The sequence below is a fragment of the Rhinoraja longicauda genome, chromosome 4 (genome assembly GCF_053455715.1).
Source record: "Rhinoraja longicauda isolate Sanriku21f chromosome 4, sRhiLon1.1, whole genome shotgun sequence".
Taxonomy (NCBI): domain Eukaryota; kingdom Metazoa; phylum Chordata; class Chondrichthyes; order Rajiformes; family Arhynchobatidae; genus Rhinoraja; species Rhinoraja longicauda.
Window position 1 is genome coordinate 9,766,318 of NC_135956.1, and position 25,273 is coordinate 9,791,590.

Below are 25,273 nucleotides of genomic sequence, written 5' to 3' on the forward strand. Positions count from 1 at the left end.
TCTCCAAACTAAACTCCAGCACTTTGTGTTTTGTTGAAGATTTCAGTATCTGATGTTCCTCGTGACACCATCAGATGCATTCTGTTCTCTCGGCCGGCTAACATACCTTCTTCAGGGCCTTCCTCACCCTCTTCCACATGTGACACCGCCACCAGGGAACCATGTACCTGTATACACACACACACACACTGAACTTTCTTTTTCTCTCTTGTTTATTACATTGTTTACAGTGCACTATGTTCACATATTCTGTTGTGCTGCTGCAAGTAAGAATTTAGTTGTTCTAACTGGGGCACACGACAATAAAACACTTGACTCTCTATCCAAGTATTCTGCTTGGCAGAAATATCCCCAGATTTCTTTCCGAAGAAGGATCTTGATCTGAAACGTCACCCATTCCTTCCCTCCCGACGCTGCCTGTCCCGCTGAGTTATTCCACCATTTATTGTGTCTACCCCAGATTTCTTTAGATCAGTTTGGAAGTTGGACATCAGTTGGATCAGACTTGTTGATTGGGGTGGCACGGTGGTGCAGTGGCAGAGTTGTTGCCTCACAACGCCCGAGACCCGGGTTCGATCCCGACTATGGGTGCTGTCTGTATGGAGTTTGCACTTTCTTCCTGTGACCGCGTGGGTTTTCTCCGGGTACTCCAGTTTCCTCCCACACCCCAAAGACGTGCAGATTCGTTGGTTAATTGGCTTCTGTAAAGCGCAAATCGTCCCTAGTGTATAGGATAGTGCTAGTGTACAGGGTGATGGCTTGGTCGGCACAGACTCGGTGGGCCGAAGGGCCTGTTTCCGCTCTTTATCTCTAAAGTCTAAACTAAAGGCTTATCAATAACTATATCCACAGATATTCTTTTGTAGGAAAATAACTGCAGATGCTGGTACAAATCGAAGGTATCACAAAATGCTGGAGTTACTCAGCAGGTCAGTCAGCATCGTTGGAGAGAAGGAATGTGACATTTCGGGTCGAGACCCTTCTTCAGACTGATGTAGATTTCCTATTCCCTGGTGCGCAGGAAGATGATGGGTGATTTATAGAGGTGTATAAAATCATGAGAGGAATAGATCGGGTAGAGGCACAGAGTTTCTTGCCCAGAGTAGGTGAATCGAGAACCAGAGGACATAGGTTTAAAGTGAGGGGGGGAAAGACTTTATAGGAATCTGAGGGGTAACTTTTTCACACAAAGGGTGGTGGGTGTATGGAAAGAGCTGCTGGAGGAGGTAGTTGAGGCTGGGACTATCGCAATGTTTAAGAAACAATTGGTCAGGTGCATGGATAGGACAGGTTTAGAGAGATATGGGCCAAACGCAGGCAGGTGGGACTGGTGTAGCTGGGACTAGTGTTGGCCGGTGTGGGCAAGTTGGGCCGAAGGGCCTGTTTCACGCTGTATCACTCTATGACTCTATGTGTTGGAAGGAACTGCAGGTGCAGAGCCAGAGACCTGGGTTCGATCCTGACTAAGGGTGCTTGACTGTATGGAGTTTGTAAGTTCTCTGACTGCGGGCGGAATTTCTCAGAGATCTTTGGTTTCCTCCCACACCCCAAAGACGTACAGGTTTTGTAGGTTAATTGGCTTGGTATAATTGTAAACTGTCCCTAGTGTGTGTAGGATAGTGTTAGTGTGCAGGGATTGCTGGGCGGTGCGGACTCGGTGGGCCGAAGGGCCAGTTTCCGTGCTGTGTCTGCTAAACAAAAAAACCACTAAAACGTCACCTATTCCTTTTCTCCAGGGACGCTGCCTGGCCCGTTGGGTTATTCCAGCGTTTTGTGTCTGTCATTCGTATTATCCACGTTCGGCATGGACATGGTGGGCCGAAGGGCCCGTTCCTCTGCTGTCCCCTGGTCTACCCTCAGAACACAATTACAATGCTTTTTGATTGAAGAATGCAATAAATATATCTCATTATTAGTTTTATTTGGTCCCTGACATGACTACAAAGGCGAAATTCACGTTATACAGTAAATTGGTAACAACCTTCAGTAACCAGAGTTTCTTCAAAGACACATGAAAAGGCAAACGATAATTATTGGTGGGCTACACAATTTATTCAGTAGTTTATGCCACCCCCCCCCCCCCCCCCCCCCAATTCAGATTAAAACTCGTCGTGTTAAAATGGTAAAAACCATAGCACTTTTAAATGAACTGGCCGTACAAATCATCGTACATTTGCTTATACTAAGCAAAGTTAAAATGCAAGGCGAGGAGATTTGTGGGTACCTCATAGGCTTGTATAAAGCCCGTACCTGTTGATTTTTAAAAACGTCTGGTCCAAAGTCGGCATTTCTTACCAATTTTTTAAAAAAGAAATCAATACATAATAGATAAAATTAACACACAGGTCTGTCATTGTACAGTTAGGCCTCTGCTGAAGTCAATTGTCTTTGGGTCTGTTGAATGTTTAGCATTAGTTTTATATCAGATCTTACGCACAGGAGATCAGCAAATACCACATTTGGGCCCACGATTTTTACAGAAGGTTTGCCAAAAATATATTTTGTAACTCTCGTTTGCCCAAAAAATATTCATTTGCTGGATGCATTATCAAGTACAGTGTGTCATAAACATAATACAAAGTGGGAATCCAGGTTAACTTGCATCCCAGAGCAGAAATTACATTTACACATATTCGTATTATTTTGGAAAGACAAATTGCACCGTGAGAACTATAGAAAGGCATCTTAACATATCTGGAAAAAAAAGATAAATTAATGAACATTTTACTTGCAAGATCTATTTTATATGCATTATGACTAAAATGATAGAACTCTGATAGAAAATTTAAGAAAACAGAAATATCTTTCGTACTTTCTGTTTGCAGATGCAGCTTTTAAACTTGTTTCTTCAAATTCAGTGAGGCAATATTCACTGTCAAAATCTTAAGCATTAAGAATAGATCAGATGGCATTTTTTTTTTTAAAGAATACAGGAAAATGTTTTAAATACAACAGGGTTTTGTTATAAAGAAAGCCAGATAGATGGCTGTTCGTTAAGAAAAGATCTTCATTATCTCTATGCGGAAACAAAAAGCTTGAATTAATATAGTTCAGTGATCTCACAAATAGAGATGTTGTTGTGATGGTTTACGCGTAAAACTCCTTGGTAGGCGCCTTCTGATAGGCGGTAGTAGAAGGCTTACGTTCTCCCAGATCGTAGCTGCCCTCGTCCTTCTTCCTCATACGGTAGATCAACAGCAAGATGAGGAAAATGGCGAACAGGAAGCCGATGACTCCTCCAGCAATAACGGCTGCAAGAAACACATCGGATCAGTCAAGAGTAACCTCTGCAGAAGCGGACAGTTACATGAAAACACACCGCGCGGTTGACACCAAACGCTGGTTGACACCGAAGATGGACACAAAATGCCGGACACAAAATGCCGGAGTAACTCATCGAAACGTAGAAAATAGGTGCAGGAGGAGGCCATTTGGCCCTTCGAGCCAGCACCGCCATTCATTGTGATCATGGCTGATCATCCACAATCAGTAACCTGTGCCTGCCTTCTCCCCATATCCCATGATACCACTAGCCCCTAGAGCTCTATCTAACTCTCTTTTAAATTCATCCAGTGAATTGGCCTCCACTGCCTTCTGTGACACAGAATTCCACAAACTCACAACTCTCTGGGTGAAAAAGTTTTTTCTCATCTCAGTTTTAAATGGCCTCCCCTTTATTCTTTGACTGTGGCCCATGGTTCTGACTCCCCCAACATTGGTAACATTTTTCCTGCATCTAGCTTGTCCAGTCCTTATATAATTTTATACGTTTCTATAAGATCCCCTCCCATCCTTCTAAATTCCAGTGAATGCAACCCCAGTCTTTCCAATCTTTCCTCATATGATAGTCCCGCCATCCCGGGGATTAACCTCGTGAACCTACGCTGCACTGCCTCAATAGCAAGGATGTCCTTCCTCAAATTAGGAGACCAAAACTGCACACAATGCTCCAATGTGTGGTCTCACCAGGACAAACTCAGCGGGACACAAAGGGCAGCATCTCTGGAGAGAAGAAATGTCGAGGATCAATCAGGCCGCATTTGGAACATTGTGAGCAACTTTGGGCCCCATATCTGAGGAAGGATGTGCTGGCTCTGGAGAGGGTCCAGAGGAGGTTTACAAAAATGATCCCAGGGATGATTGGGTTAACCTACGATGACCGTTTGTCGGCACTGGGCCTGTACTCGCTGGAGTTTAGAAGGATGAGGGGTGGATCACATTGAAACGTACAGAATAGTGAAGGGCCTGGATAGAGTGGATGTGGAGAGGATGTCTCCACTAGTGGGAGAGTCTAGGACTAGAGGGCACAGCTTCAGAATTAAAGGATGTTCTTTTAGGAAGGAGATGCGGAGAAACTTCTTTAGTCAGAGGGTGGTGAATCCGTGGAATTCTTTGCCACAGAAGGTAGTGGAGGCAAAGTCTGTGGACATATTTGTCGCAGAGGTAGATAGATTCTTGATTAGTACGGGCGTCAGAGGTAATGGGGAGAAGACAGGAGAATGGGCTTAGGAGGCAGAGATAGATCAGCCATGATTGAACGGCGGAGTAGACTAATTCTGTTCCTATCTCTTATGATCTTATAACCTTTTGGGTCGAGTCTCTTTGTCACCCATTCCTTCTATCCAGAGTTGCTGCCTGTCCATCTTTTGAAGGGTCTCGACCCGAAACGTCACCCATTCCTTCTCTCCCGAGATGCTGCCGGACCTGCTGAGTTACTCCAGCATTTTGTGAATAAAAACCTTTGATTTGTACCAGCATCTGCAGTTATCTTCTTATACATCTTTTCACTGTACCTGTACACGTGACAATAATAAACCTTAACGCAAGGACAATAATAAACAATAGACAATAGACAATAGACAATAGGTGCAGGAGTAGGCCATTCAGCCCTTCGAGCCAGCACCGCCATTCAATGCGATCATGGCTGATCACTATCAATCAGTACCCCGTTCCTGCCTTCTCCCCATACCCCCTCACTCCGCTATCCTTAAGAGCTCTATCCAGCTCTCTCTTGAAAGCATCCAACGAACTGGCCTCCACTGCCTTCTGAGGCAGAGAATTCCACACCTTCACCACCCTCTGACTGAAAAAGTTCTTCCTCATCTCCGTTCTAAATGGCCTACCCCTTATTCTCAAACTGTGGCCCCTTGTTCTGGACTCCCCCAACATTGGGAACATGTTATCTGCCTCTAATGTGTCCAATCCCCTAATTATCTTATATGTTTCAATAAGATCCCCCCTCATCCTTCTAAATTCCAGTGTATACAAGCCCAATCGCTCCAGCCTTTCAACATACGACAGTCCCGCCATTCCGGGAATTAATCTAGTGAACCTACGCTGCACGCCCTCCATAGCAAGAATATCCTTCCTCAAATTTGGAGACCAAAACTGCACACAGTACTCCAGGTGCGGTCTCACCAGGGCCCGGTACAACTGTAGAAGGACCTCTTTGCTCCTATACTCAACTCCTCTTGTTACGAAGGCCAACATTCCATTGGCTTTCTTCACTGCCTGCTGAACCTGCATGCTTCCTTTCATTGACTGATGCACTAGGACACCCAGATCTCGTTGAACTCCCCCTCCTCCTAACTTGACACCATTCAGATAATAATCTGCCTTTCTATTCTTACTTCCAAAGTGAATAACCTCACACTTATCTACATTAAACTGCATCTGCCATGTATCCGCCCACTCACACAACCTGTCCAGGTCACCCTGCAGCCTTATTGCATCTTCCTCACAATTCACACTACCCCCCAACTTAGTATCATCTGCAAATTTGCTAATGGTACTTTTAATCCCTTCGTCCAAGTCATTAATGTATATCGTAAATAGCTGGGGTCCCAGCACCGAACCTTGCGGTACCCCACTGGTCACTGCCTGCCATTCCGAAAGGGACCCATTTATCCCCACTCTTTGCTTTCTGTCTGTTAACCAATTTTCTATCCATGTCAGTACCCTACCCCCAATACCATGTGCCCTAATTTTGCCCACTAATCTCCTATGTGGGACCTTGTCGAAGGCTTTCTGAAAGTCGAGGTACACCACATCCACTGACTCTCCCTTGTCAATTTTCCTAGTTACATCCTCAAAAAATTCCAGTAGATTTGTCAAGCATGATTTCCCCTTCGTAAATCCATGCTGACTCGGAACGATCCCGTTACTGCTATCCAAATGCTCAGCAATTTCGTCTTTTATAATTGACTCCAGCATTTTCCCCACCACTGATGTCAGACTAACTGGTCTATAATTACCCGTTTTCTCTCTCCCTCCTTTCTTAAAAAGTGGGATAACATTTGCTATCCTCCAATCCACAGGAACTGATCCTGAATCTATAGAACATTGAAAAATGATCTCCAATGCTTCCACTATTTCTAGAGCCACCTCCTTAAGTACTCTGGGATGCAGACCATCAGGCCCTGGGGATTTATCAGCCTTCAGTCCCATCAGTCTACCCAAAACCATTTCCTGCCTAATGTGGATTTCCTTCAGTTCCTCCATCACCCTAGGTTCTCCAGCCCCTAGAACATTTGGGAGATTGTGTGTATCTTCCTCAGTGAAGACAGATCCAAAGTAACGGTTTAACTCGTCTGCCATTTCTTTGTTCCCCATAATAAATTCCCCTGCTTCTGTCTTCAAGGGACCCACATTTGCCTTGACTATTTTTTTCCTCTTCACGTACCTAAAAAAACTTTTGCTATCCTCCTTTATATTATTGGCTAGTTTACCCTCGTACCTCATCTTTTCTCCTCGTATTGCCTTTTTAGTTAACTTTTGTTGCTCTTTAAAAGAGTCCCAATCCTCTGTCTTCCCACTCTTCTTTGCTATGTTATACTTCCTCTCCTTAATTTTTATGCTGTCCCTGACTTCCCTTGTCAGCCACAGGTGTCTCTTACTCCCCTTAGAGTCTTTCCACCTCTTTGGAATAAATTGATCCTGCAACCTCTGCATTATTCCCAGGAATACCTGCCATTGCTGTTCTACCGTCTTCCCTGCTAGGGCCTCCTTCCAATCAATTTTGGCCAGCTCCCGCCTCATGCCTCTGTAATCCCCTTTGCTATACTGTAATACCGACACTTCCGATTTTCCCTTCTGCCTTTCCATTTGCAGAGTAAAACTTATCATGTTGTGATCACTGCCTCCTAATGGCTCTTTTACCTCTAGTCCCCTTATCAGATCAGGATCATTACACAACACTAAATCCAGAATTGCCTTCTCCCTGGTAGGCTCCAGTACAAGCTGTTCTAAGAATCCATCTCGAAGGCACTCTACAAACTCTCTTTCCTGGGGTCCATTTCCAACCTGATTTTCCCAGTCTACCTGCATGTTGAAATCTCCCATAACCACCGTAGCATTACATTTTTGACACGCCAATTTTATCTCCTGATTTAACTTGCACCCTAAGTCGAGGCTACTGTTTGGGGGCCTATAGATAACTCCCATTAGGGTCTTTTTACCCTTACAATTTCTCATTTCTATCCATACTGATTCAACATCTCCTGATTCTATGTCACCCCTTGCAAGGGAATGAATATCATTCCTTACCATCAGAGCAACCCCACCCCCTCTGCCCACCTGTCTGTCTTTTCTATACGTTGTGTACCCCTGAATATTCAGTTCCCAGCCCTGGTCCTCTTGTAGCCATGTCTCAGTGATCCCTACAACATCATACTTGCCCATGACTAACTGAGCCTCAAGCTCATCCACTTTATTTTTTATACTACGCGCATTTAAGTACAACACTTTAACTTCTGTATTTACCTCCCCTCTCACATCGTTCACAATTGGCCCTGCCCTTAATTTCTTTTCCGCTCTAGAACTTCTGTTCCCATTCTTCCGAGAGTCTTTTGCAATATCTCCTGTATTCCCTTTTACCTCATCTTCATATTCACAATTTGTTAACCTTATTAACGCAAGGAAAGATGATGCTTGCAATTACCTGCGAGCACTTCTGTTCTCTGGAAAAGACTTTCCGAATGTTTCTCTGCCGATACCTCATCGCCATCAGTGTTATGAGTTGGCTTCTCAATCACAAAATCATCTCCTTTCTTTGTCTCCTCTTTAGCCAGGGTGTCCACAGTTGTCTAAATTCAAAAGAGCAATGAAATGAGAAATCGATTCCAAACCTAATGGAGCGTAATGGAGAAAAACGTTGTTTTAAATTAAACCCAAACATTTTTAGGATGGAGATAAGAGCTGCTGCCTCATAGCGCCAGAGACCTGGGTTCGATCCTGACCTCGGGTGCAGTCTGTGTGGCGTTTACTTTCATTCTCGGAGAAGAAAACATGTCGTCATTTCCCACAGATCTGATATTCAATGGAATCACTAGCACAGTTAGTTGGCTAGGCACGGTGGCGCAGCGGTAGAGTTGCTGCCTCACAGTGCCAGAGACCCTGGTTCGATCCTGACTACAGGTGCTGTCTGTACGGAGTTTGACCTGCGCGGGTCTTCTCCGGGTGCTCTGGTTTTTTCCCACATTCCAAACATGTGCAGGGTTATGGTAAAGTTGCAAATTGTCCAGTGTGTGTGTGTTTGTGTGTGCAGGATAGTGCATTCGGCCCATCGAGTCTATTCCACCATTCAATCATGGCTGATCAAATGGTGTAGTGGGAGTAGTGAAAGTAACATTAGCAAATTTGCAGATGACACAAAGCTGGGTGGCAGTGTGAACTACGAAGAGGATGCTATGAGGATGCAGGGTGACTTGGACAGGTTGGATGAGTGGGCAGGTGCAGTTTAATGTGGATAAATATGAGGTTATCCACTTTGGTGACAAGAAAAGGAAGTCAGATTATTATTAGAATGGTGTCATGTTCGGAAAAGGGGAAGTACAACGAGATCTGGGTGTCCTTGTACATCAGTCACTAAAAGTAAGCATGCAGGTACAGCAGGCAGTGAGGAAAGCCAATGGCATTTTGGCCTTCATAGCGAGAGGATTTGAGTCTTGGAGCAAAGAGGTCCTTCTGCAGATGTACAGGGCCCTAGTGAGACCACATCTGGAGTATTGTGAGACCACATCTGGAGTTTTGGTCTCCTAATTTGAGGAACGACAATCTTGCTATTGAGGGAGTGCAGCGTAGGTTCACTAGGTTAATTCCCGGGATGGTGGGACTGTCATATAATGAAAGAATGGAGCGACTGGGCTTGTGTTCATTGGAATTTAGATGGATAAGGGGGGATCTTATAGAAACATATAAAATTATTAAGGGATTGGACACACTAGATGCAGGAAACATGTTCCTGATGTTGGGGGAGTCCAGAACCAGGGGCCACAGTTTAAGAATAAGGAGTAGGCCATTTAGAACTGAGATGAGGAAAAACCTTCTCACCCAGAGTGTTGTGAAATTGCGGGATTATCTACCTCAGAAGGCAGTGGAGGCCGATTGACTGGATGCATTCAGAAGAGAGTTAGATAGAGCTCTTAGGGCTAGCGGAACCAAGGGGCATGGGGAGAAGGCAGGAACGGGGTACTGATTGAGAATGATCAGCCATGATCACATTGAGTGGCGGTTCTGGCTCGAAGAGCCCGAATGGCCTCCTCCTGCACCTATTGTCTATTATCATCATCATATCATATATATACAGCCGGAAACAGGCCTTTTCGGCCCTCCAAGTCCGTGCCGCCCAGCGATCCCCGCACATTAACACTATCCTACACCCACTAGGGACAATTTTTACATTTACCCAGCCAATTAACCTACATACCTGTACGTCTTTGGAGTGTGGGAGGAAACCGAAGATCTCGGAGAAAACCCACGCAGGTCACGGGGAGAACGTACAAACTCCTTACAGTGCAGCACCCGTAGTCAGGATCGAACCTGAGTCTCCGGGGCTGCATTCGCTGTAAAGCAGCAACTCTACCGCTGCGCTACCATGCCGCCTATCTCTCCCTCCTAACCCCATTCTCCTGCCTTCTCCCCGTAACCCCAGTCGGAGCAAAGAGGTCCTTCTACAGTTGTACCGGGCCCTGGTGAGACCGCACCTGGAGTACTGTGTGCAGTTTTGGTCTCCAAATTTGAGGAAGGATATTCTTGCTATGGAGGGCGTGCAGCGTAGGTTCACTAGGTTAATTCCCGGAATGGCGGGACTGTCGTATGTTGAAAGGCTGGAGCGATTGGGCTTGTATACACTGGAATTTAGAAGGATGAGGGGGGATCTTATTGAAACATATAAGATAATTAGGGGATTGGACACATTAGAGGCAGGAAACATGTTCCCAATGTTGGGGGAGTCCAGAACAAGGGGCCACAGTTTAAGAATAAGGGGTAGGCCATTTAGAACGGAGATGAGGAAGAACTTTTTCAGTCAGAGAGTGGTGAAGGTGTGGAATTCTCTGCCTCAGAAGGCAGTGGAGGCCAGTTCGTTGGATGCTTTCAAGAGAGAGCTGGATAGAGCTCTTAAGGATAGCGGAGTGAGGGGGTATGGGGAGAAGGCAGGAACGGGGTACTGATTGAGAGTGATCAGCCATGATCGCATTGAATGGCGGTGCTGGCTCGAAGGGATGAATGGCGTACTCCTGCACCTATTGTCTATTGTCTATTATTGTCTAACCCCTGACGACCCGCACTGATCAATCGGTTGGTTACTTGCCTCCGTTCGGACGGGTTTCCTGACCATTTTCTTCTGCGTGGTAGTTTCCACTCGCACAGTCACTGCTCGTGAGGCGTCTACAGTGGGCTTGACGTCCGGGTTGACTTGTGCCGGGTTAAAGGTCACCATTTCTATCTCCGTTTCAAAATTCCCTGCGGATACAGAAAAATCCATGTCAAAACATATCCAAAAAAACTCAATTTTAGGTGGCACAGTTCAGTTCAGTTTGTGTGTCTATCTTCGGTTAAAACCAGCATCCGCAGTTGCTTCCTACACCTTTTGTCTGTGAAGTCACCTCGTGGGATGTCTACTTTGAACACGTTCTCCTCCTCTCTCCGACGAGAGTTCTGCAAACACCCTTTCTCGCTGACCCCCCCTCTGCGAAACTTTGTCAGTCCACATCACCGTCGATATCTCTCATTTCCCTTATCCCTAACCAGTCTGAAGAAGGGTCTCAACCCAAAACGTCACCCATTCCTTCTCTCCAGAGATGCTGCCTGAGTTACTCCAGCATTTTATGTCTATCTTCGGTGTAAACCAGCGTCTGCAGTTCCTTTCTACACATTTCAGTTTAGTTTATTGTCAAGTGTACCGAGGTACAGTGAAAAGCTTTTTGTTGCGTGCCAACCAGCCAGCAGAAAGACAATGCACGATCACAATCAATCCATTTACAGTGTGCAGATACATAAGGGAATCTGCCTCACAATGCTAGAGACCTACAAGGCTATGTAGGAGCAGAATTAGGCCGTCAAGCCTACTCCACAATCCCATCATGGCAAACCCTCGAGGAGATTTACGAGGATGTTGCCAGGACTCGAGGGCCTGTGCTATAGGGAGAGGTTGAGCAGGCTAGGACATTATTCCTTGGAGTGCAGGAGGATGAGGGGTGATCATATAAAGTACTGATTGTAGATGACCAGCCATGATCACAGTGAATGGCGGTGCTGGCTCGAAGGGCCAAATGGCCTCCTCCTGCACCTATTGTCTGTAAAGGTGTACAATATCATGAGAGGAATAGATCGGGTAGATGCATAGAGTCTCGTGCCCGGAGCAGGTGAATCGAGGACCAGAGGAAAGATTTAATAGGAAACCCGAGGGGTAACTGTAACAAGGGGTGGTGGGTGTATGGCATGTGCTGCCAGAGGAGGTAGTTGAGGCAGGTACGATCGCAACATTTAATAAACATTTAGATAGATACATGAATAGGAGAGAGAGAGAGAGAGAGAGAGAGAGAGAGAGAGGGGGAGAGAGAGAGAGAGAGAGAGAGAGGGAGGGAGGGAGGGAGGGAGGGAGGGAGAGAGAGAGAGAGAGAGAGAGAGAGAGAGAGAGAGAGAGAGAGAGAGAGAGAGAGAGAGAGAGAGAGAGAGAGAGAGAGAGAGAGAGAGAGAGAGAGAGAGAGAGAGAGAGAGAGAGAGAGAGAGAGAGAGAGAGAGAGAGAGAGAGAGAGAGAGAGAGAGAGAGAGAGAGAGAGAGAGAGAGAGAGAGAGAGAGAGAGAGAGAGAGAAAGAGAGAAAGAGAGAAAGAGAAAGAGAAAGCCAAGCCAATTAACCTACAAACCTGCGCGTCTTTGGAGTGTGGGTGGAAACCGAAGATCTCGGAGAAAGCCCACGCAGGTCACGGGGAGAACCTACAAACTCCGTAAAGACAGCACCCATAGTCGGGATCGAACCCGTCTCTGGCGCTGTAAACGCTGTAAGGCAGCAACTCTAGCGCTGTGCCACCGTGCCGCCCTACTGTGGGTCAGGCAGCGGAAACAATGCAACGCAGGCTACAATAGACAATAGAAAATAGGTGCAGGAGGAGGCCATTCGGCCCTTCGAGCCAGCACCGCCATTCAATGTGATCATGGCTGATCATTCTCAATCAGTACCCCGTTCCTGCCTTCTCCCCATACCCCCTGACTCCGCTATCCTTAAGAGCTCTATCTAGCTCTCTCTTGAATGCATCCAGAGAATTGGCCTCCACTGCCTTCTGAGACAGAGAATTCCACAATTTCACAACACTCTGGGTGAGAAGGTTTTTCCTCATCTCCGTTCTAAATGGCCTACCCCTTATTCTTAAACTGTGGCCCCTTGTTCTGGACTCCCCCAACATTGGGAACATGTTTCCTGCCTCTAACGTGTCCAACCCCTTAATAATCTTATACCTCAACCAAAAGCAGAGCGATAACAAGCTCTCTACTTACTCATCAACGCCCACTCACTGAACACCAGCAAAATGGAGAAACAAGGAACCGCAGATGTCGGTTTATACCATAAAAAGATACAGAGTGCTGGAGTAACTCAGCGGGTCAGGCAGCATCTCTGGAGAACATGGATAGATGACGTTTCACAGAGTGCTGGAGTAACTCAGCGGGTCAGGCACAGCTCTGGAGAACATGGATAGGTGACGTTTCACAGAGTGCTGGAGTAACTCAGCGGGTCAGGCAGCATCTCTGGAGGACATGGATAGGTGACGTTTTGGAACGGGACCCTTTTCTTCAGACCGACCCTTTGTCCCTATCCATGATCTCCAGAGATGCTGCCTGACCCGCTGAGTTACTCCGGCACTTTGTGTCTTTCATCACTGAATACAAACTTGTGATCCAACGCTTCCAGGCTTGGCTCATGTACAAAAGCTAAAAACAAGGAGGAAAATATGACTTTTTGTTTGGCAAATATGATTCATTGATTGGATGGAAAGACACAGGGCGGAAACAGGCCCTTCTGCCCGCCGTGACCAACGCCACCCATCGATCACCCGTTCACACGAGCTCTATGCTATCCCACTCTCTCATCCACTCCCAACACATAAGGGGGCAATTTACAGCCACACGTCTTTGGGAGGCGGGAGGAAACCGGAGAACCCGGAGGAAACCCACGCGGTCACGGTGAGAACGTGCAAATTCCGCACGGACACAGCATCTGTCGTCAGGATCGAACCTGGGTCTCTGGCGCCATGAGGCCGCGGTTCTGCCCGCTGCGCTACCGTGCCAACCGAGTGTGAGATCAGAAGCCACGGTAAAATGGAAGTGGATGGGAATCAGGGGGGAAATGGAGGCAGGTCGGAAAATCATTGTGGCTATTGGTCGGCGTTCCATTATCTCCTGTGGTTTGCTGGCAGATACAGCACGGAAACAGTCCTTTCGGCCCACCAAATCCGCATCGAACAGCAATCCCCCGCACACTAACCCTATCCTATACACACAAGAGATATTTGCACTTATAGAAGTATACAAACCCAAGCCAATTAGCCTACAAACCTGTGCGTCTTTGGAGTGCAGGAGGAAACCGAAGATCTTGGAGAAAGCCCACGCAGGTCACGGGGAGAATGTACAAACTCCGTACTGTCAAGCACCCACAGTCGGGATCGAATCTGGGTCTCTGGCGCTGTAAGGCAGCAACTCTACCGCTGCGCCACCGTGCCGCCCATGGTCAGATGCACTAGGTTTAGACATGAACTGTTTCATATGGCAGGCTTGCCTTCATTAATCAGGGCGTTGAGTACAAGTCACGATGGAACTTTATTGGACTTTGGTCGGGCCGCATTTGGAGTATTGCCTGCAGTTCTGGTCACCTGATTGCAGGAAGGATGTGGGGTCTTTGGAGAGTAGGTTCACCAGAATGATGCCTGGATTAGAGGGCATTAGCTGCAGGGGAGGTTGGACAGACTTGGATTATTGTCTCTGCCTCTTAAACGCCTGTATCATATCTGCCTCCTCCACTACTACCCCAGGCAGCACATCTCCAACCGCCTCCTTTCGACTTTGCAGCTATGCCTTCCAGTCTAGTTCAGTTCAGTTTATTGTCACGTGTGCCGAGGTACAGTGAAAAGCTTTTTGTTGCGTGCTAACCAATCAGCGGAAAGACCATACATGATTACAATCGAGCCATTTACAGTGTATAGATACATGATAAGGGAATAACGTTTAGCACAAGGTAAAGCCAGTAAAGTCCGATCAAAGATAGTCCGAAGGTCCCCAAATGAGGTAGATAGTAGTTCAGGACTGCTTCGTTTATTTTAGTTTAGAGATACAGCGCAGAAACAGGCGCACCTGCCCACCGAATCCGCACCGACTAGCGATGCCCGCACACTAACACTATCCTACACGCACCAAGGACAATTTGCACATACACCAAGCCAATTAACCTACAAACCTGCACGTCTTTGGAGTGTGGGAGGAAACCGAAGATCTCGGAGAAAACCCACGCAGGTCACGGGGAGAACGAACAAACTCCGTACAGACGGCGCCCGTAGTCGGGATCGAACCTGGGTCTCCGGCGCTGCAAGCGCTGTAAGGCAGCAACTCTACCGCTGCGCCACCGTGCGACCGATTGCTCTCTAGTTGCGGTACGATGATTCAGTTACCTGATCCTAGTCTTGGACATCTCTACCCTGGGGAAAAGGCTGTGAATGTCTACGCTATCTATGCCTCTGTTCATTTTATACACTTCTACCCGGGCTCCCGACAGCCTTCGACGAACAATTGCTGTGCCAGAAGACAATGCGACTGCTGTTGAACGTCGAACAACTCAACATTGTCCAGAGAAAACAATGCCAGTTTGTCCAAGCCCGCCTTATGGATAATGTCTTCCAACCCAGACAGTGATTCAATATTAAGTCTGGAAGACGGCAAAGCAGAAGGTGGAAGAGGTGTTGTTCCCTGTAACTCAAAGGCAATGGGAAATAAATGCCTTGCCTGCAACCCCACATGATATAAAACAGCACACTTGTCAATACTACAAGATCAGGAGAAGACAAAAAAGGCCTGTATCTTCATATTTCAATAAGTTCTAGGAGCAGAATGCCATTCAGCCCAACAAGTCTAGTCCACCATTCAATCATGGCTGATCTCTCTCTCCCTCCTAACCCCATTCTCCTGCCTTCTCCCCATAATCCCTGACACCCGTACTAACCAAGAATCTCTGCCTTAAAAATATCCATTGCCTCCTGTGGCAAAGAATTCCACAGATTCACCACCCTCTGACTAAAGAAATTCCTCCTCATCTCCTTCCTGAAGGAACGTCCTTTAATTCTGAGACTATGACCTCTAGTCCTAGATTCTCCCGTGCCAAGTGGAAACATCCTCTCCACATCCACTCTATCCAAGCCTTTCACTCTTTGGTAAGTTTCAATGAGGTCCCCCCTCATCCTTCTAAACTCCAGCGAGTGCAGGCCCAGTGCTGACAAACGCTCATCATAGTTTAACCCACTCATTCCTGGGATCATTCTTGTAAACCTCCTCTGGACCGTCTCCAGGGCCAGCACATCCTTCCTCAGATATGGGGCCTAAAATGGCTCACAATGTTCCAAAAGCCACCTGACCAGCGCCTTGTAGAGCCTCAGCATTACATCCCAGCATTCCACATTCACAATAATAGTCAAGAATCTATGTATCTCAGCTTTAAAAATATCCATTGATGGCCTCCACAGCCTTCTGTGGCAGTGAATTCCACAGATTCACCACCCTCTGACTTAAGGAATTCCTCGTCATCTCCTTTCTCAAGGTACGTACTTTTGTTCTGAGGCTGTGGCCTCTGGTCCTGGACTCTCCCACTAGTGGACACATCCTCTCCACGTCCACTCTGTTAACCCAATCATCCCTGGGGTCATTTATGTTCAGCAGCAAATGAAAATGTGGTGAACTTCCACAGAAGCCGACAGGATGAACGCAAAGTTCTCCCACACAAAGCGTTGCTGCCTCACAGCGCCAGAGACCCGGCTTCCATCCTGACCTCGGGTGCTGTCTGCACGGAGTTTGCACTGGGAGTTTCTCCCTGTAACCTCGTGGGTTTTCTCCAGGTGCTCTGGTTTCCCCCCCACATCCCAAAAACCTGTGTGTTTGTCGGTTAATTGGCTTCTGTGAGCTGTCTCGTGTAGGGGGGTGACGAGAAAGTGGGACAACATAGAAAACTAGAGTGGCGCAGAGGTAGAGTTGCTGCCTCACAGTGCCGGTGACCCGGGTTCGATCCTGACTACGGGTTCGATGATGTCTGGATGGAGTTTGTGCGTTCTCCCCATGACCCGCGTGGGTTTTCTCCGGGTGCTCCGGTTTCCTCCCACATTCCAAAGACGTGCAGGTTAGTACATGAATTGGCTTCTGTAAAATTGTACATTGAAATTGTCACCAGTGTGCGTAGGATAGTGCTAGAATATGGGGTGATGGCCGGCCGGCACGGACTCAGTGGGCTGAAGGGCCTCTTTCCGCACTGTATCTCTAAAATAAAAATCTTATGCAACAAAGATTACTACAACAATGCCCGTGCCAAGTTAAACGAATCTCCCCTGCCCGCACGCGATCCACATCCCTCCATTCCCTGCATATCCATGTGCCTGTCCAAAAGCCTCTTAAACACCACTATCGTATCTCCCTCCACCACCACCCCTGGCAGCGTGTTCCAGGCACCCACCAATGTGTGGAAAGAACTTGCAGTGTTTCCACGTTGTACCGAAGGGCCTGTTTCTGCGCTATATTAAAGGGGTGTGGGTGGTCAGCGTAGACTCGACGGGCCGAAAGGCCTGTTTCTACGCTGCATCTCTAAAGTCTAAAGGGGTATGGGTGGTCACCATGGACTCGGTGGGCCGAAGGGCCTGTTTCTGCGCTGCATCTCTAAAGTCTAAAGGGGTGTGGGTGGTCGGCGTGGACTCGATGGGCCGAAGGGCCTGTTTCTGCGCTGTATTAAAGTCTAAAGGGGTATGGGTGGTCACCGTGGACTCGGTGGGCCGAAGGGCCTGTTTCTGCGCTGTATCTTTGAAGTCTAAAGGGGTATGGGTGGTCGGTGTGGACTCGATGGGCCAAAGGGCCTGTGTCCAAGTTGTGCCGCCATGGGCCAGCTTACCAGAGCCTGATCCGGAGGCATCGTAGTCATCATCGTCAACTGGCCAATTGCCAGACTCCACGGGCTCTCCATTGTCGGCCGCCTGCTCGAGATAAAACTCCTCACGCCAAGGCATCTTGGTCGCCGACACAGACTGCCGCTGGGGAAGGAGGGAGAGCACGATTACCAATCACCAATTCACACCCTTTAAGAACAGGTCCACCCAACCGATTTCCCAGCACCCACGGCTCCAGAGCCTTGCCGGATTATCCGCTTTGCCGTACCGCCAGAGGTCACGGCCTCCGACAGGAGTCCAACGGTGCCGGAACCTTCCGCCTGGGCCGCGGGGGGGCCGCAAAGTCCGGCCTGGGAAGTCGGCAATGGGAACGGAGTTCCAGAGCCACGGTCGCAGTGGGGAATTTGGACCCGACGATCGACCACGGAAGTCCTGATGAGGTGGAGATCGGCCGCCTCACCCGGCCTAGGGGACACCATTTTCGGGGGGAGGATTAAGGGGGGGGGTGGGGGGAGGGCACCAGTTACTGGAAGATCGTGGTGAACCTGCACAGGTACTCTTTTTCAACAAAACACAAAACCACAAATTTGCTTTCTACTTCTTGTATTCACTGGAGTTTAGAAGGATGAGAGGGGATCTTACAGAAACATATAAAATTCTTAAGGGATTGGACAGGCTGGATGCAGGAAAAAATGTTCCCGATGTTGGGGGAGTCGAAAACCAGGGGTCACAGTTTAAGAATAAGGGGTCGGCCATTTAGAACTGAGATGAGGAAAAACTTCTTCACCCAGAGTTGTGAATGTGTGGAATTCTCTGCCACAGAAGGCAGTGGAGGCCAATTCACTGGAGGTTTTCAAGAGCGAGTTAGATTTAGCTCTTGGGGTTAACGGAATCAAGGGATATATGGGGAGAAAGCAGGAACGGGGCACTGATTCTGGATGATCAGCTGCGATCATATTGAATGTCGGTGCTGGCTCGAAGAGCCGAATGGCCTACTCCTGCACCTAGTTTCTATGTTTACTGCCGTATATCAAGAAAATGTGATGACACCTCATTTGGAAAACAATGGTAAAACTGGCAGTACAGTATCACAGCAGGTAGAGCTGATGGCTCTCAGCACCAGAGACCCGGGTTCAATCCCGACTACAGGTGCTGTGTCTGTGTGGATTCTACCGCTGCGCCGCCGTGCCGCCCTCAGTTCGGACTCGATGGGCCGAAGGGCCCGTTTCCACGCTGTATCTCCAGAAACATAGAAACTAGGTGCAGGAGTAGGCCATTCGGCCCTTCGAGCCAGCACTGCCATTCAACATGATCATGGCTGATCATCCAGAATAAGTGCCCCGTTCCTGCCTTCTCCCCATATCCCTTGATTCCGTTAGAGCTAAATCTAACTCTCTCTTGAAAACACCCAGTGAGTTGGCCTCCAATGCCTTCTGCGGCAGAGATTTCCACAGATTCATAACTCTCTGGGTGAATTTTTTTTTCCTCATCTCAGTCCTAAATGGCCTAGCCCTTATTCTTAAACTGTGGCCCCTGGCTCTGGACTCCCCCAACATCGTGAAACATTTTTCCTGCGTTTAGCCTGTCCAATCCCTTAAGAATCTAAATCTAAAACTAAAGGGTTCCAACAGGCACGTGGACAAATGTGCGTGGTTATTTCCGAGGCCCCGGGAGGAGAGAGTTGTTCTCTCACTATCTGCTCGCTGACTTCACTCACATTTTCCCATGCTGTCTTTCTCAGGCCGCTCACCCTCCCACACCAAACCCACAATCTCCAGTCCGTCGGGTAGCTCAACCTCAAGAGTTTAATCGGCATTACAAGCCGTGTCTCGCAGCTCCCACCGTGAGACGAGCCAGCTACTGATGTTCAATGTTAAAGCCAGGAACTGCAGATGGACGTTTACAACAACAACAAAAAAAAGACACTAAATGCTGGAGTAACTTATTGGGTCAGGCGTCATCTCTGGGGGACACGTAGGAAACATAGAGAATCGGTGCAGGAGGAGGCCATTTGGCCCTTTGGGCCAGCACCGCCATTCATTGTGATCATGCTGATCATCCACAATCAGTAACCCGTGCCTGCCTTCTCCCCATATCTCTTGATTCCGCTAGCCCCTAGAGCTCTATCTAACTCTATTTTAAATTCATCCAATGAATTGGCCTCCACTGCCCTCTGTGGCAGAGAATTCCACAGATTCACAACTCTCTGGGTGAAAAAGTTTCTTCTCACCTCAGTTTTAAATGGCCTCCCCTTTATTCTTGGACTTTGGCCCCTGGTTCTGGACTCCCCAAACATTGGGAACATTTTTCCTGCATCTAGCTTGTCCAGTCCTTTCATAATTTCATACGTCTCTAAGATCCCCTCTCATCTTTCTAAACTCCAGTGAATAAACTGCAGATGCTGGTTTACACCAAAGGTAGACACAAAATGCTGGAGTAACTCAGCGGGACAGGCAGCATCTCTGGAGTGAAGGAATGGGCGACGTTTCGGGTCGAGACCCTTTCTCAGACTATCTCTGCCTATCTGTAGAGAACATATTGCGCTTGTAGTTTACAAGCCAACGATATTATCACTGAATGAGATGAGAAAACATTTCTTCACACAGAGAGTGGTGAGTCTGTGGAATTCTCTGCCACAGAAGGTAGTTGAGGCCAGTTCATTGGCTATATTTAAGAGGGAGTTAGATGTGGCCCTTTTTGCTAAAGGGATCAGGGGGTATGGAGAGAAGGCAGGTACAGGCTACTGAGCTGGATGATCAGCCATGATCATATTGAATGGCGGTGCAGGCTCGAAGGGCCGAACGGCCTACTCCTGCACCTATTTTCTATGTCTATGTTTCTATGAAGAATGTTCTAATTGGGCAGCACGGTGGCGCAGCGGCAGAGTTGCTGCCTCACAGTGTCAGACTCCCGGGTTCCATTCTGACTAGGGAGGTGCTGCCTATATGGCGTTTGCACGCTCCCCCCCTGACCGCATCGGTGCTCCTGTATCCTCCCACATCCCAAACTCATGCAGGTCTGTAGGTTAATTGAGTTTGGTGAGCTAGGATATCCTACACACTATCCTAGTGTGCAGGATAGTGCCAGTGGACTCGGTGGGCGGATGGGCCTGTTTCCACGATCAAAAATAAACTAAAAAACAAAACTAAATATCATTCAGACTGTGTCAACGGTATGAAGAAGGGTCCCGACCAGAAACGTCACCGATTGTTTTTCTCCAGAGATGCTGCCTGACCCACTGAGTTACTCCAGCACTTTGGGTCTATCTTTGGTACCAACACGGTGGCGCAGCGGTAGAGTTGCCGCCTTACAGCGAATGCAGTGCCGGAGACTCAGGTTCGATCCTGACTACGGGCGCCGTCTGTACGGAGTTGGTACGTTCTCCCTGTGACCTGCGTGGGTTTTCTCCGAGATCTTCGGTTTCCTCCCACACTCCAACGACGTACAGGTTTGTAGGTTAATTGACTGGGTAAATGTTTTAAAAAAATTGTCCCTAGTATGTGTCGGATAGTGTTAATGTGCTGGGATCGCTGGGCGGCGCGGACCCGGTGGGCCGAAGGGCTTGTTTCCGCACTGTATCTCTAAATCTAAATATTGAATTCTCCAATTTTAGGTAACCTTTATCAACCATCCCCCCCCCCCCTCTCCTTTCTTGCCCTAACCCCCTTCAACCCCACCCACCCTCCTCCCCACCTGGGCCCACACCTATTTCTCCCGTCCCCCTCCACCTACATTCCTTCCTCTAGCTTCACATTTCGTAACTCTTCAATGTTTTTGTCTCACACCTTTTTTTATTAAAACTTCCAGTCTTTGTCCAACCATCTGCCTATCAAACAGCCCCCCTTATCCTCCTATCACTCGCCAGGCTTTGTCCCATCCCTCCTCTAGCTTGCCATGTTCATAAGTGATAGGTGCTGAATTAGGCCATTCGGCCCATCTAGTCTGTCAGGGGTTACGAGGAGAAGGTAGGAGAATGGGGTAGAGAGGGAAAGATAGGTCAGCCGTGATTGAATGGCGGTGTAGACTTGATGGGCCGAATGGCCTAATTCTGCTCCTATCACTTAGAGAACAAGCTACCAGAGGAGGTAGTTGAGGCAGGTATAGTAAAAGCATTTAGAAGAGACTTGAATGGGTACATGGATAATCACATAATTGCTACCACATTCACTGTCCGAAAATAGACACAAAGTGGCTGGAGTAACTCAGCGGATCAGGCAGCATCTCTGGACAAAAAGGGATGGGAGGCGTTTCGAGTCGAGACTCAGTTCTTCAGACTGAGAGTCGTAGAGAGTTATGGGACAAATTAATTCAAGATAGACACAAAATGCTGGAATAACGCTGCTGGACAGGCAGTGGGTCAGTCCGAAGGAGGGTCTCGACCCGAAACATCGCCCATTCCTTCTCTCCAGAGATGCTGCCTGCCCCGCTGAGTTACTCCAGCCTTTTGTGTCTATCTTCGGTTTAAACCGGCATCTACAGTTCCTTCGCACACAAATGAACGAAAGATATGCCTAGATATTGTCCGAAAGACGGCCAAAACTACACATGCCCTTTCTAAAAAAAAGTGCACTTTTTTTGGCACCGTTTGATCCCAAAATATTCAAAGTTAAATTTATCTTTGCAATATTTTAGTACAGTATGAGCTGTTTCGACGCAAATAGCATCATGCAAAAGTTTAACAAATAGTTTGTTCTCTTTGCAAACACCATTACTATTTGTCCTTACAAATGTTGCCGCTATTGAACGCCAATGTGCCGGGGATGAGGCAATGATTAAGGACAATCTATGGTTTGTATCATTGTACTTTGAGCATTCTTTCAAGAGCAATGCAGTCCCAGAGTTACTTTGCTTACAATTCATTTATTATTTGATGACTGGTTCCATCACAGCCTGTACGGAGTTTGTACGTTCTCCCCGTGACCTGCGTGGGTTTTCTCCTAGATCTCCAGTTTCCTCCCACACTCCAAAGACGTACAGGTTTGCAGGTTAATTGGCTGGGCAAATGTAAAAATTGTCCCTAGTGTGTGTAGGATAGTGTTAGTGTGCGGGGATCGCTGGGTGGCACGGACCCGGTGGGCCGAAGGGCCTGTTTCTGCGCTGTATCTCTAAATCTAAAAAAAATCTGGTTTGCCAACTCGAATGCCCAGGAGCGAAGATAACTGCAGAAAGTGCCCGGCCCATCACGGGTACCGACCTCCCCACCATCGAGGGGGTCTCCTATAGGCACTGCCTCAAAAAGGCAGCCAGCATCATCAGAGACCCACACCTCCCTGGCCACACTCTCATTCCAAACCTGCCATCAGGAAGAAGGTACAGGAGCCTGAAAACTGTAACGTCCAGGTTCAGGAACAGCTTCTTCCCTGCAGCCACCGGGGCTGAAGAAGGGTCTCGACCCGAGATGTCACCCATTCCTTCTCTCCGGAGATGCTGGGAATGGGGTGACCTTTCGGGTCAAGACCCTTCTTTTCAGACCGAGAGTCAGGGGAGAGAGAAACGAGAGATATGGAAGGGCAAGGTGTAAAAACGAGAGATCAAAGGGGACACAGTTCAAGGAAAATGTCGGATGGGTCATTGTTAGCTCGGGGACGGAGACAGAAAACGAGGCGGACAAAGATAAAATTTGATCAGGAGGACAGTCAAACTTGTCGGAAAACTAGGATGGGGGGGGGATGGAGAGAGAGAGAAAGTAAGGGTTGCTTGAGGTGGTGTTCCTCCAATTAGCGCTGGGCCTCACTCTGACAATGCAGGAGGCCCAGGACAGAGAGGTCAGTGTGGGAATGGGAGGGGAGGGGGGGTTAAAGTGCTCAGCAGCCCATTCTCCGACGAGAGTTCGGCAACATTTTATTCTACGTTTTCCTTGATCTCCGTCTCCATTGACCCGCGGCCTAACAAAATCCGCACAAACTGACCGCCGCCGTGCAAGTTCACAGTCCTTACAAATGGCCAGTTTGAAAGAACAAATGCTCTCGTTTTCATGAATGGACTGGAGTAACAATGGGCGAATGCTATCGAAATACTTTCATGCCCCAGAATTGAATGACTGGGCAAAGCTGAGGGGAAGCTACAGTGTACGTGGCAGCTGCTTTGAGCAAAAGGCACCTCTTGGTTTTAGTTTTGAAATGTATCAGAGAGTACGAGAATGATCCCAGGAATGAGTGGGTCAACATATCATGAGTGTCTGACAGGGCTGGGACTGAGGTTGCAGTCCCAGAGTTACTTTGCTGAGGTTTACAAGGATGAGGGGGGACCTCATTGAAACATAGGCTTGTATACACTGCAATTTAGAAGGATGAGAGGAGATCTTATCGAAACGTATAAGATTATTAAGGGGTTGGACACGTTAGAGGCAGGAAACATGTTCCCAATGTTGGGGGAAGTCCAGAACCAGGGGCCACAGTTTAAGAATAAGGGGTAGGCCATTTAGAACTGAGATGAGGAAAAAAAATTTCAGTCAGAGAGTTGTGAATCTGTGGAATTCTGTGCCTCAGAAGGCAGTGGAGGGCAATTCTCTGAATGCATTCAAGAGAGAGCTAGATAGAGCTCTTAAGGATAGCGGAGTCAGGGGGGTATGGGGAGAAGGCAGGAACGGGGTACTGATTGAGAATGATCAGCCATGATCACATTGAATGGCGGTGCTGGCTCGAAGGGCTGAATGGCCTCCTCCTGCACCTATTGTCTATTGTCTATTGAATAGTGAAAGGCCTGGATAGAGTGGATGTGGAGAGGATGTTTCCACTGGTGGGAGAGTCTAGGACCAGAGGCCACAGCCTGAGAATTAAAGGACGTTCCTTTAGGAAGATGAAGAGGCAGTGTGGTGAATCTGTGGAATTCATTGCCACAGAAGGCTGTGGAGGCCAACTTAATGGATATTTTTAAGGCAGCGATTGATAGATTCTTGATTAGTACGGGTGGCAGGGGTTAGGGGAAAAGGCAGGAGGATGGGGCTGAAGGGGAGAGATAGATCAGCCATGTTTGAATGGCGGAGTAGACTCGATGAGCCGAAAGGCCGAATTCTGTTCCAATCACTTGATGGGCCGAATGGCCTAATTCTGCTTCTATCACCTATGAATTTGTGAGCTGAGAACCAAGTCCTTGGATCCCCTGAGTTCTCCCTGTGACCGTGTGGGTCTCCTCCGGGTGCTCCGGTTTCCTCCCACATCCCAAAGACGTGCGGGTTTGTAGGTTAATTGGCATCTGTAAAATTGTCCCAAGTGTGTAGGGAGTGGATGAGAAATTGGGATAACATAGACCTGGTGTGAGCGTGCGGTCGCTGGTCGGTGCGGACTTGGTGGGCCCATGTGCCCGTTTCCAAGACGTATATGTAAACTAGTTTAGTTTAGTTTACAGATACATTGTGGAAACAGGCCCTTCTGCCCACCGAGCCCGCACCAACTAGCGATCCCCGCACATTAACACAATCCCACACACACTAGGGACAATTTACACACACAGCAAGCCAATTAACCTACAAACCTGTATGTCATTGGAATGTGGGAGGAAACCGGAGATCTTGGGGAAAACCCACGCCGGTCACGGGGAGAACGTACAAACTCCGCACAGACAGCACCCGTAGTCGGAGTGGAACCCGGATCTCCGGCGCTGTAAAGCAGCAACTCTACCGCTGCGCCACCGTGCTGACTTTTGCAAACCAGATTAGCCAGTCTAGTTTGTCAACGTTGGGCCCTACAATCTATAAACTAAAACAGAGCTAGGAATTCCCTTGGTCGTCTGATCAATAATTATCCCCAAATCACCACTAAAACAAGAATGGATAATCTATCTCACTAATTAACTCATTCCCTGCTGCATCGGGGCGGCGCAGTGGCGCAGCGGTAGAATTGCTGCCTTACAGCGCCAGAGACCCAGGTT

The 25,273-nt window shown here is 48.0% G+C and overlaps 1 protein-coding gene across 1 annotated transcript in view; it reads right to left on the reverse strand.

The window, feature by feature from the left end:
• Nucleotides 1–1,904: 1,904 nt before the first annotated feature.
• sdc2 (syndecan 2) overlaps nt 1,905–25,273 on the reverse strand; it is an 81,280-nt gene continuing 57,911 nt past the window's right edge. The window contains exons 2-5 of the mRNA XM_078397149.1: nt 17,410–17,548; nt 10,592–10,743; nt 7,940–8,084; nt 1,905–3,251 (exon numbers count right to left, since the gene is read on the reverse strand). Coding sequence (XP_078253275.1) covers nt 3,088–3,251; nt 7,940–8,084; nt 10,592–10,743; nt 17,410–17,548 — 600 coding nt within the window. The 3' untranslated portion in view covers nt 1,905–3,087. The remainder of the gene's footprint in view (nt 3,252–7,939; nt 8,085–10,591; nt 10,744–17,409; nt 17,549–25,273) is intronic.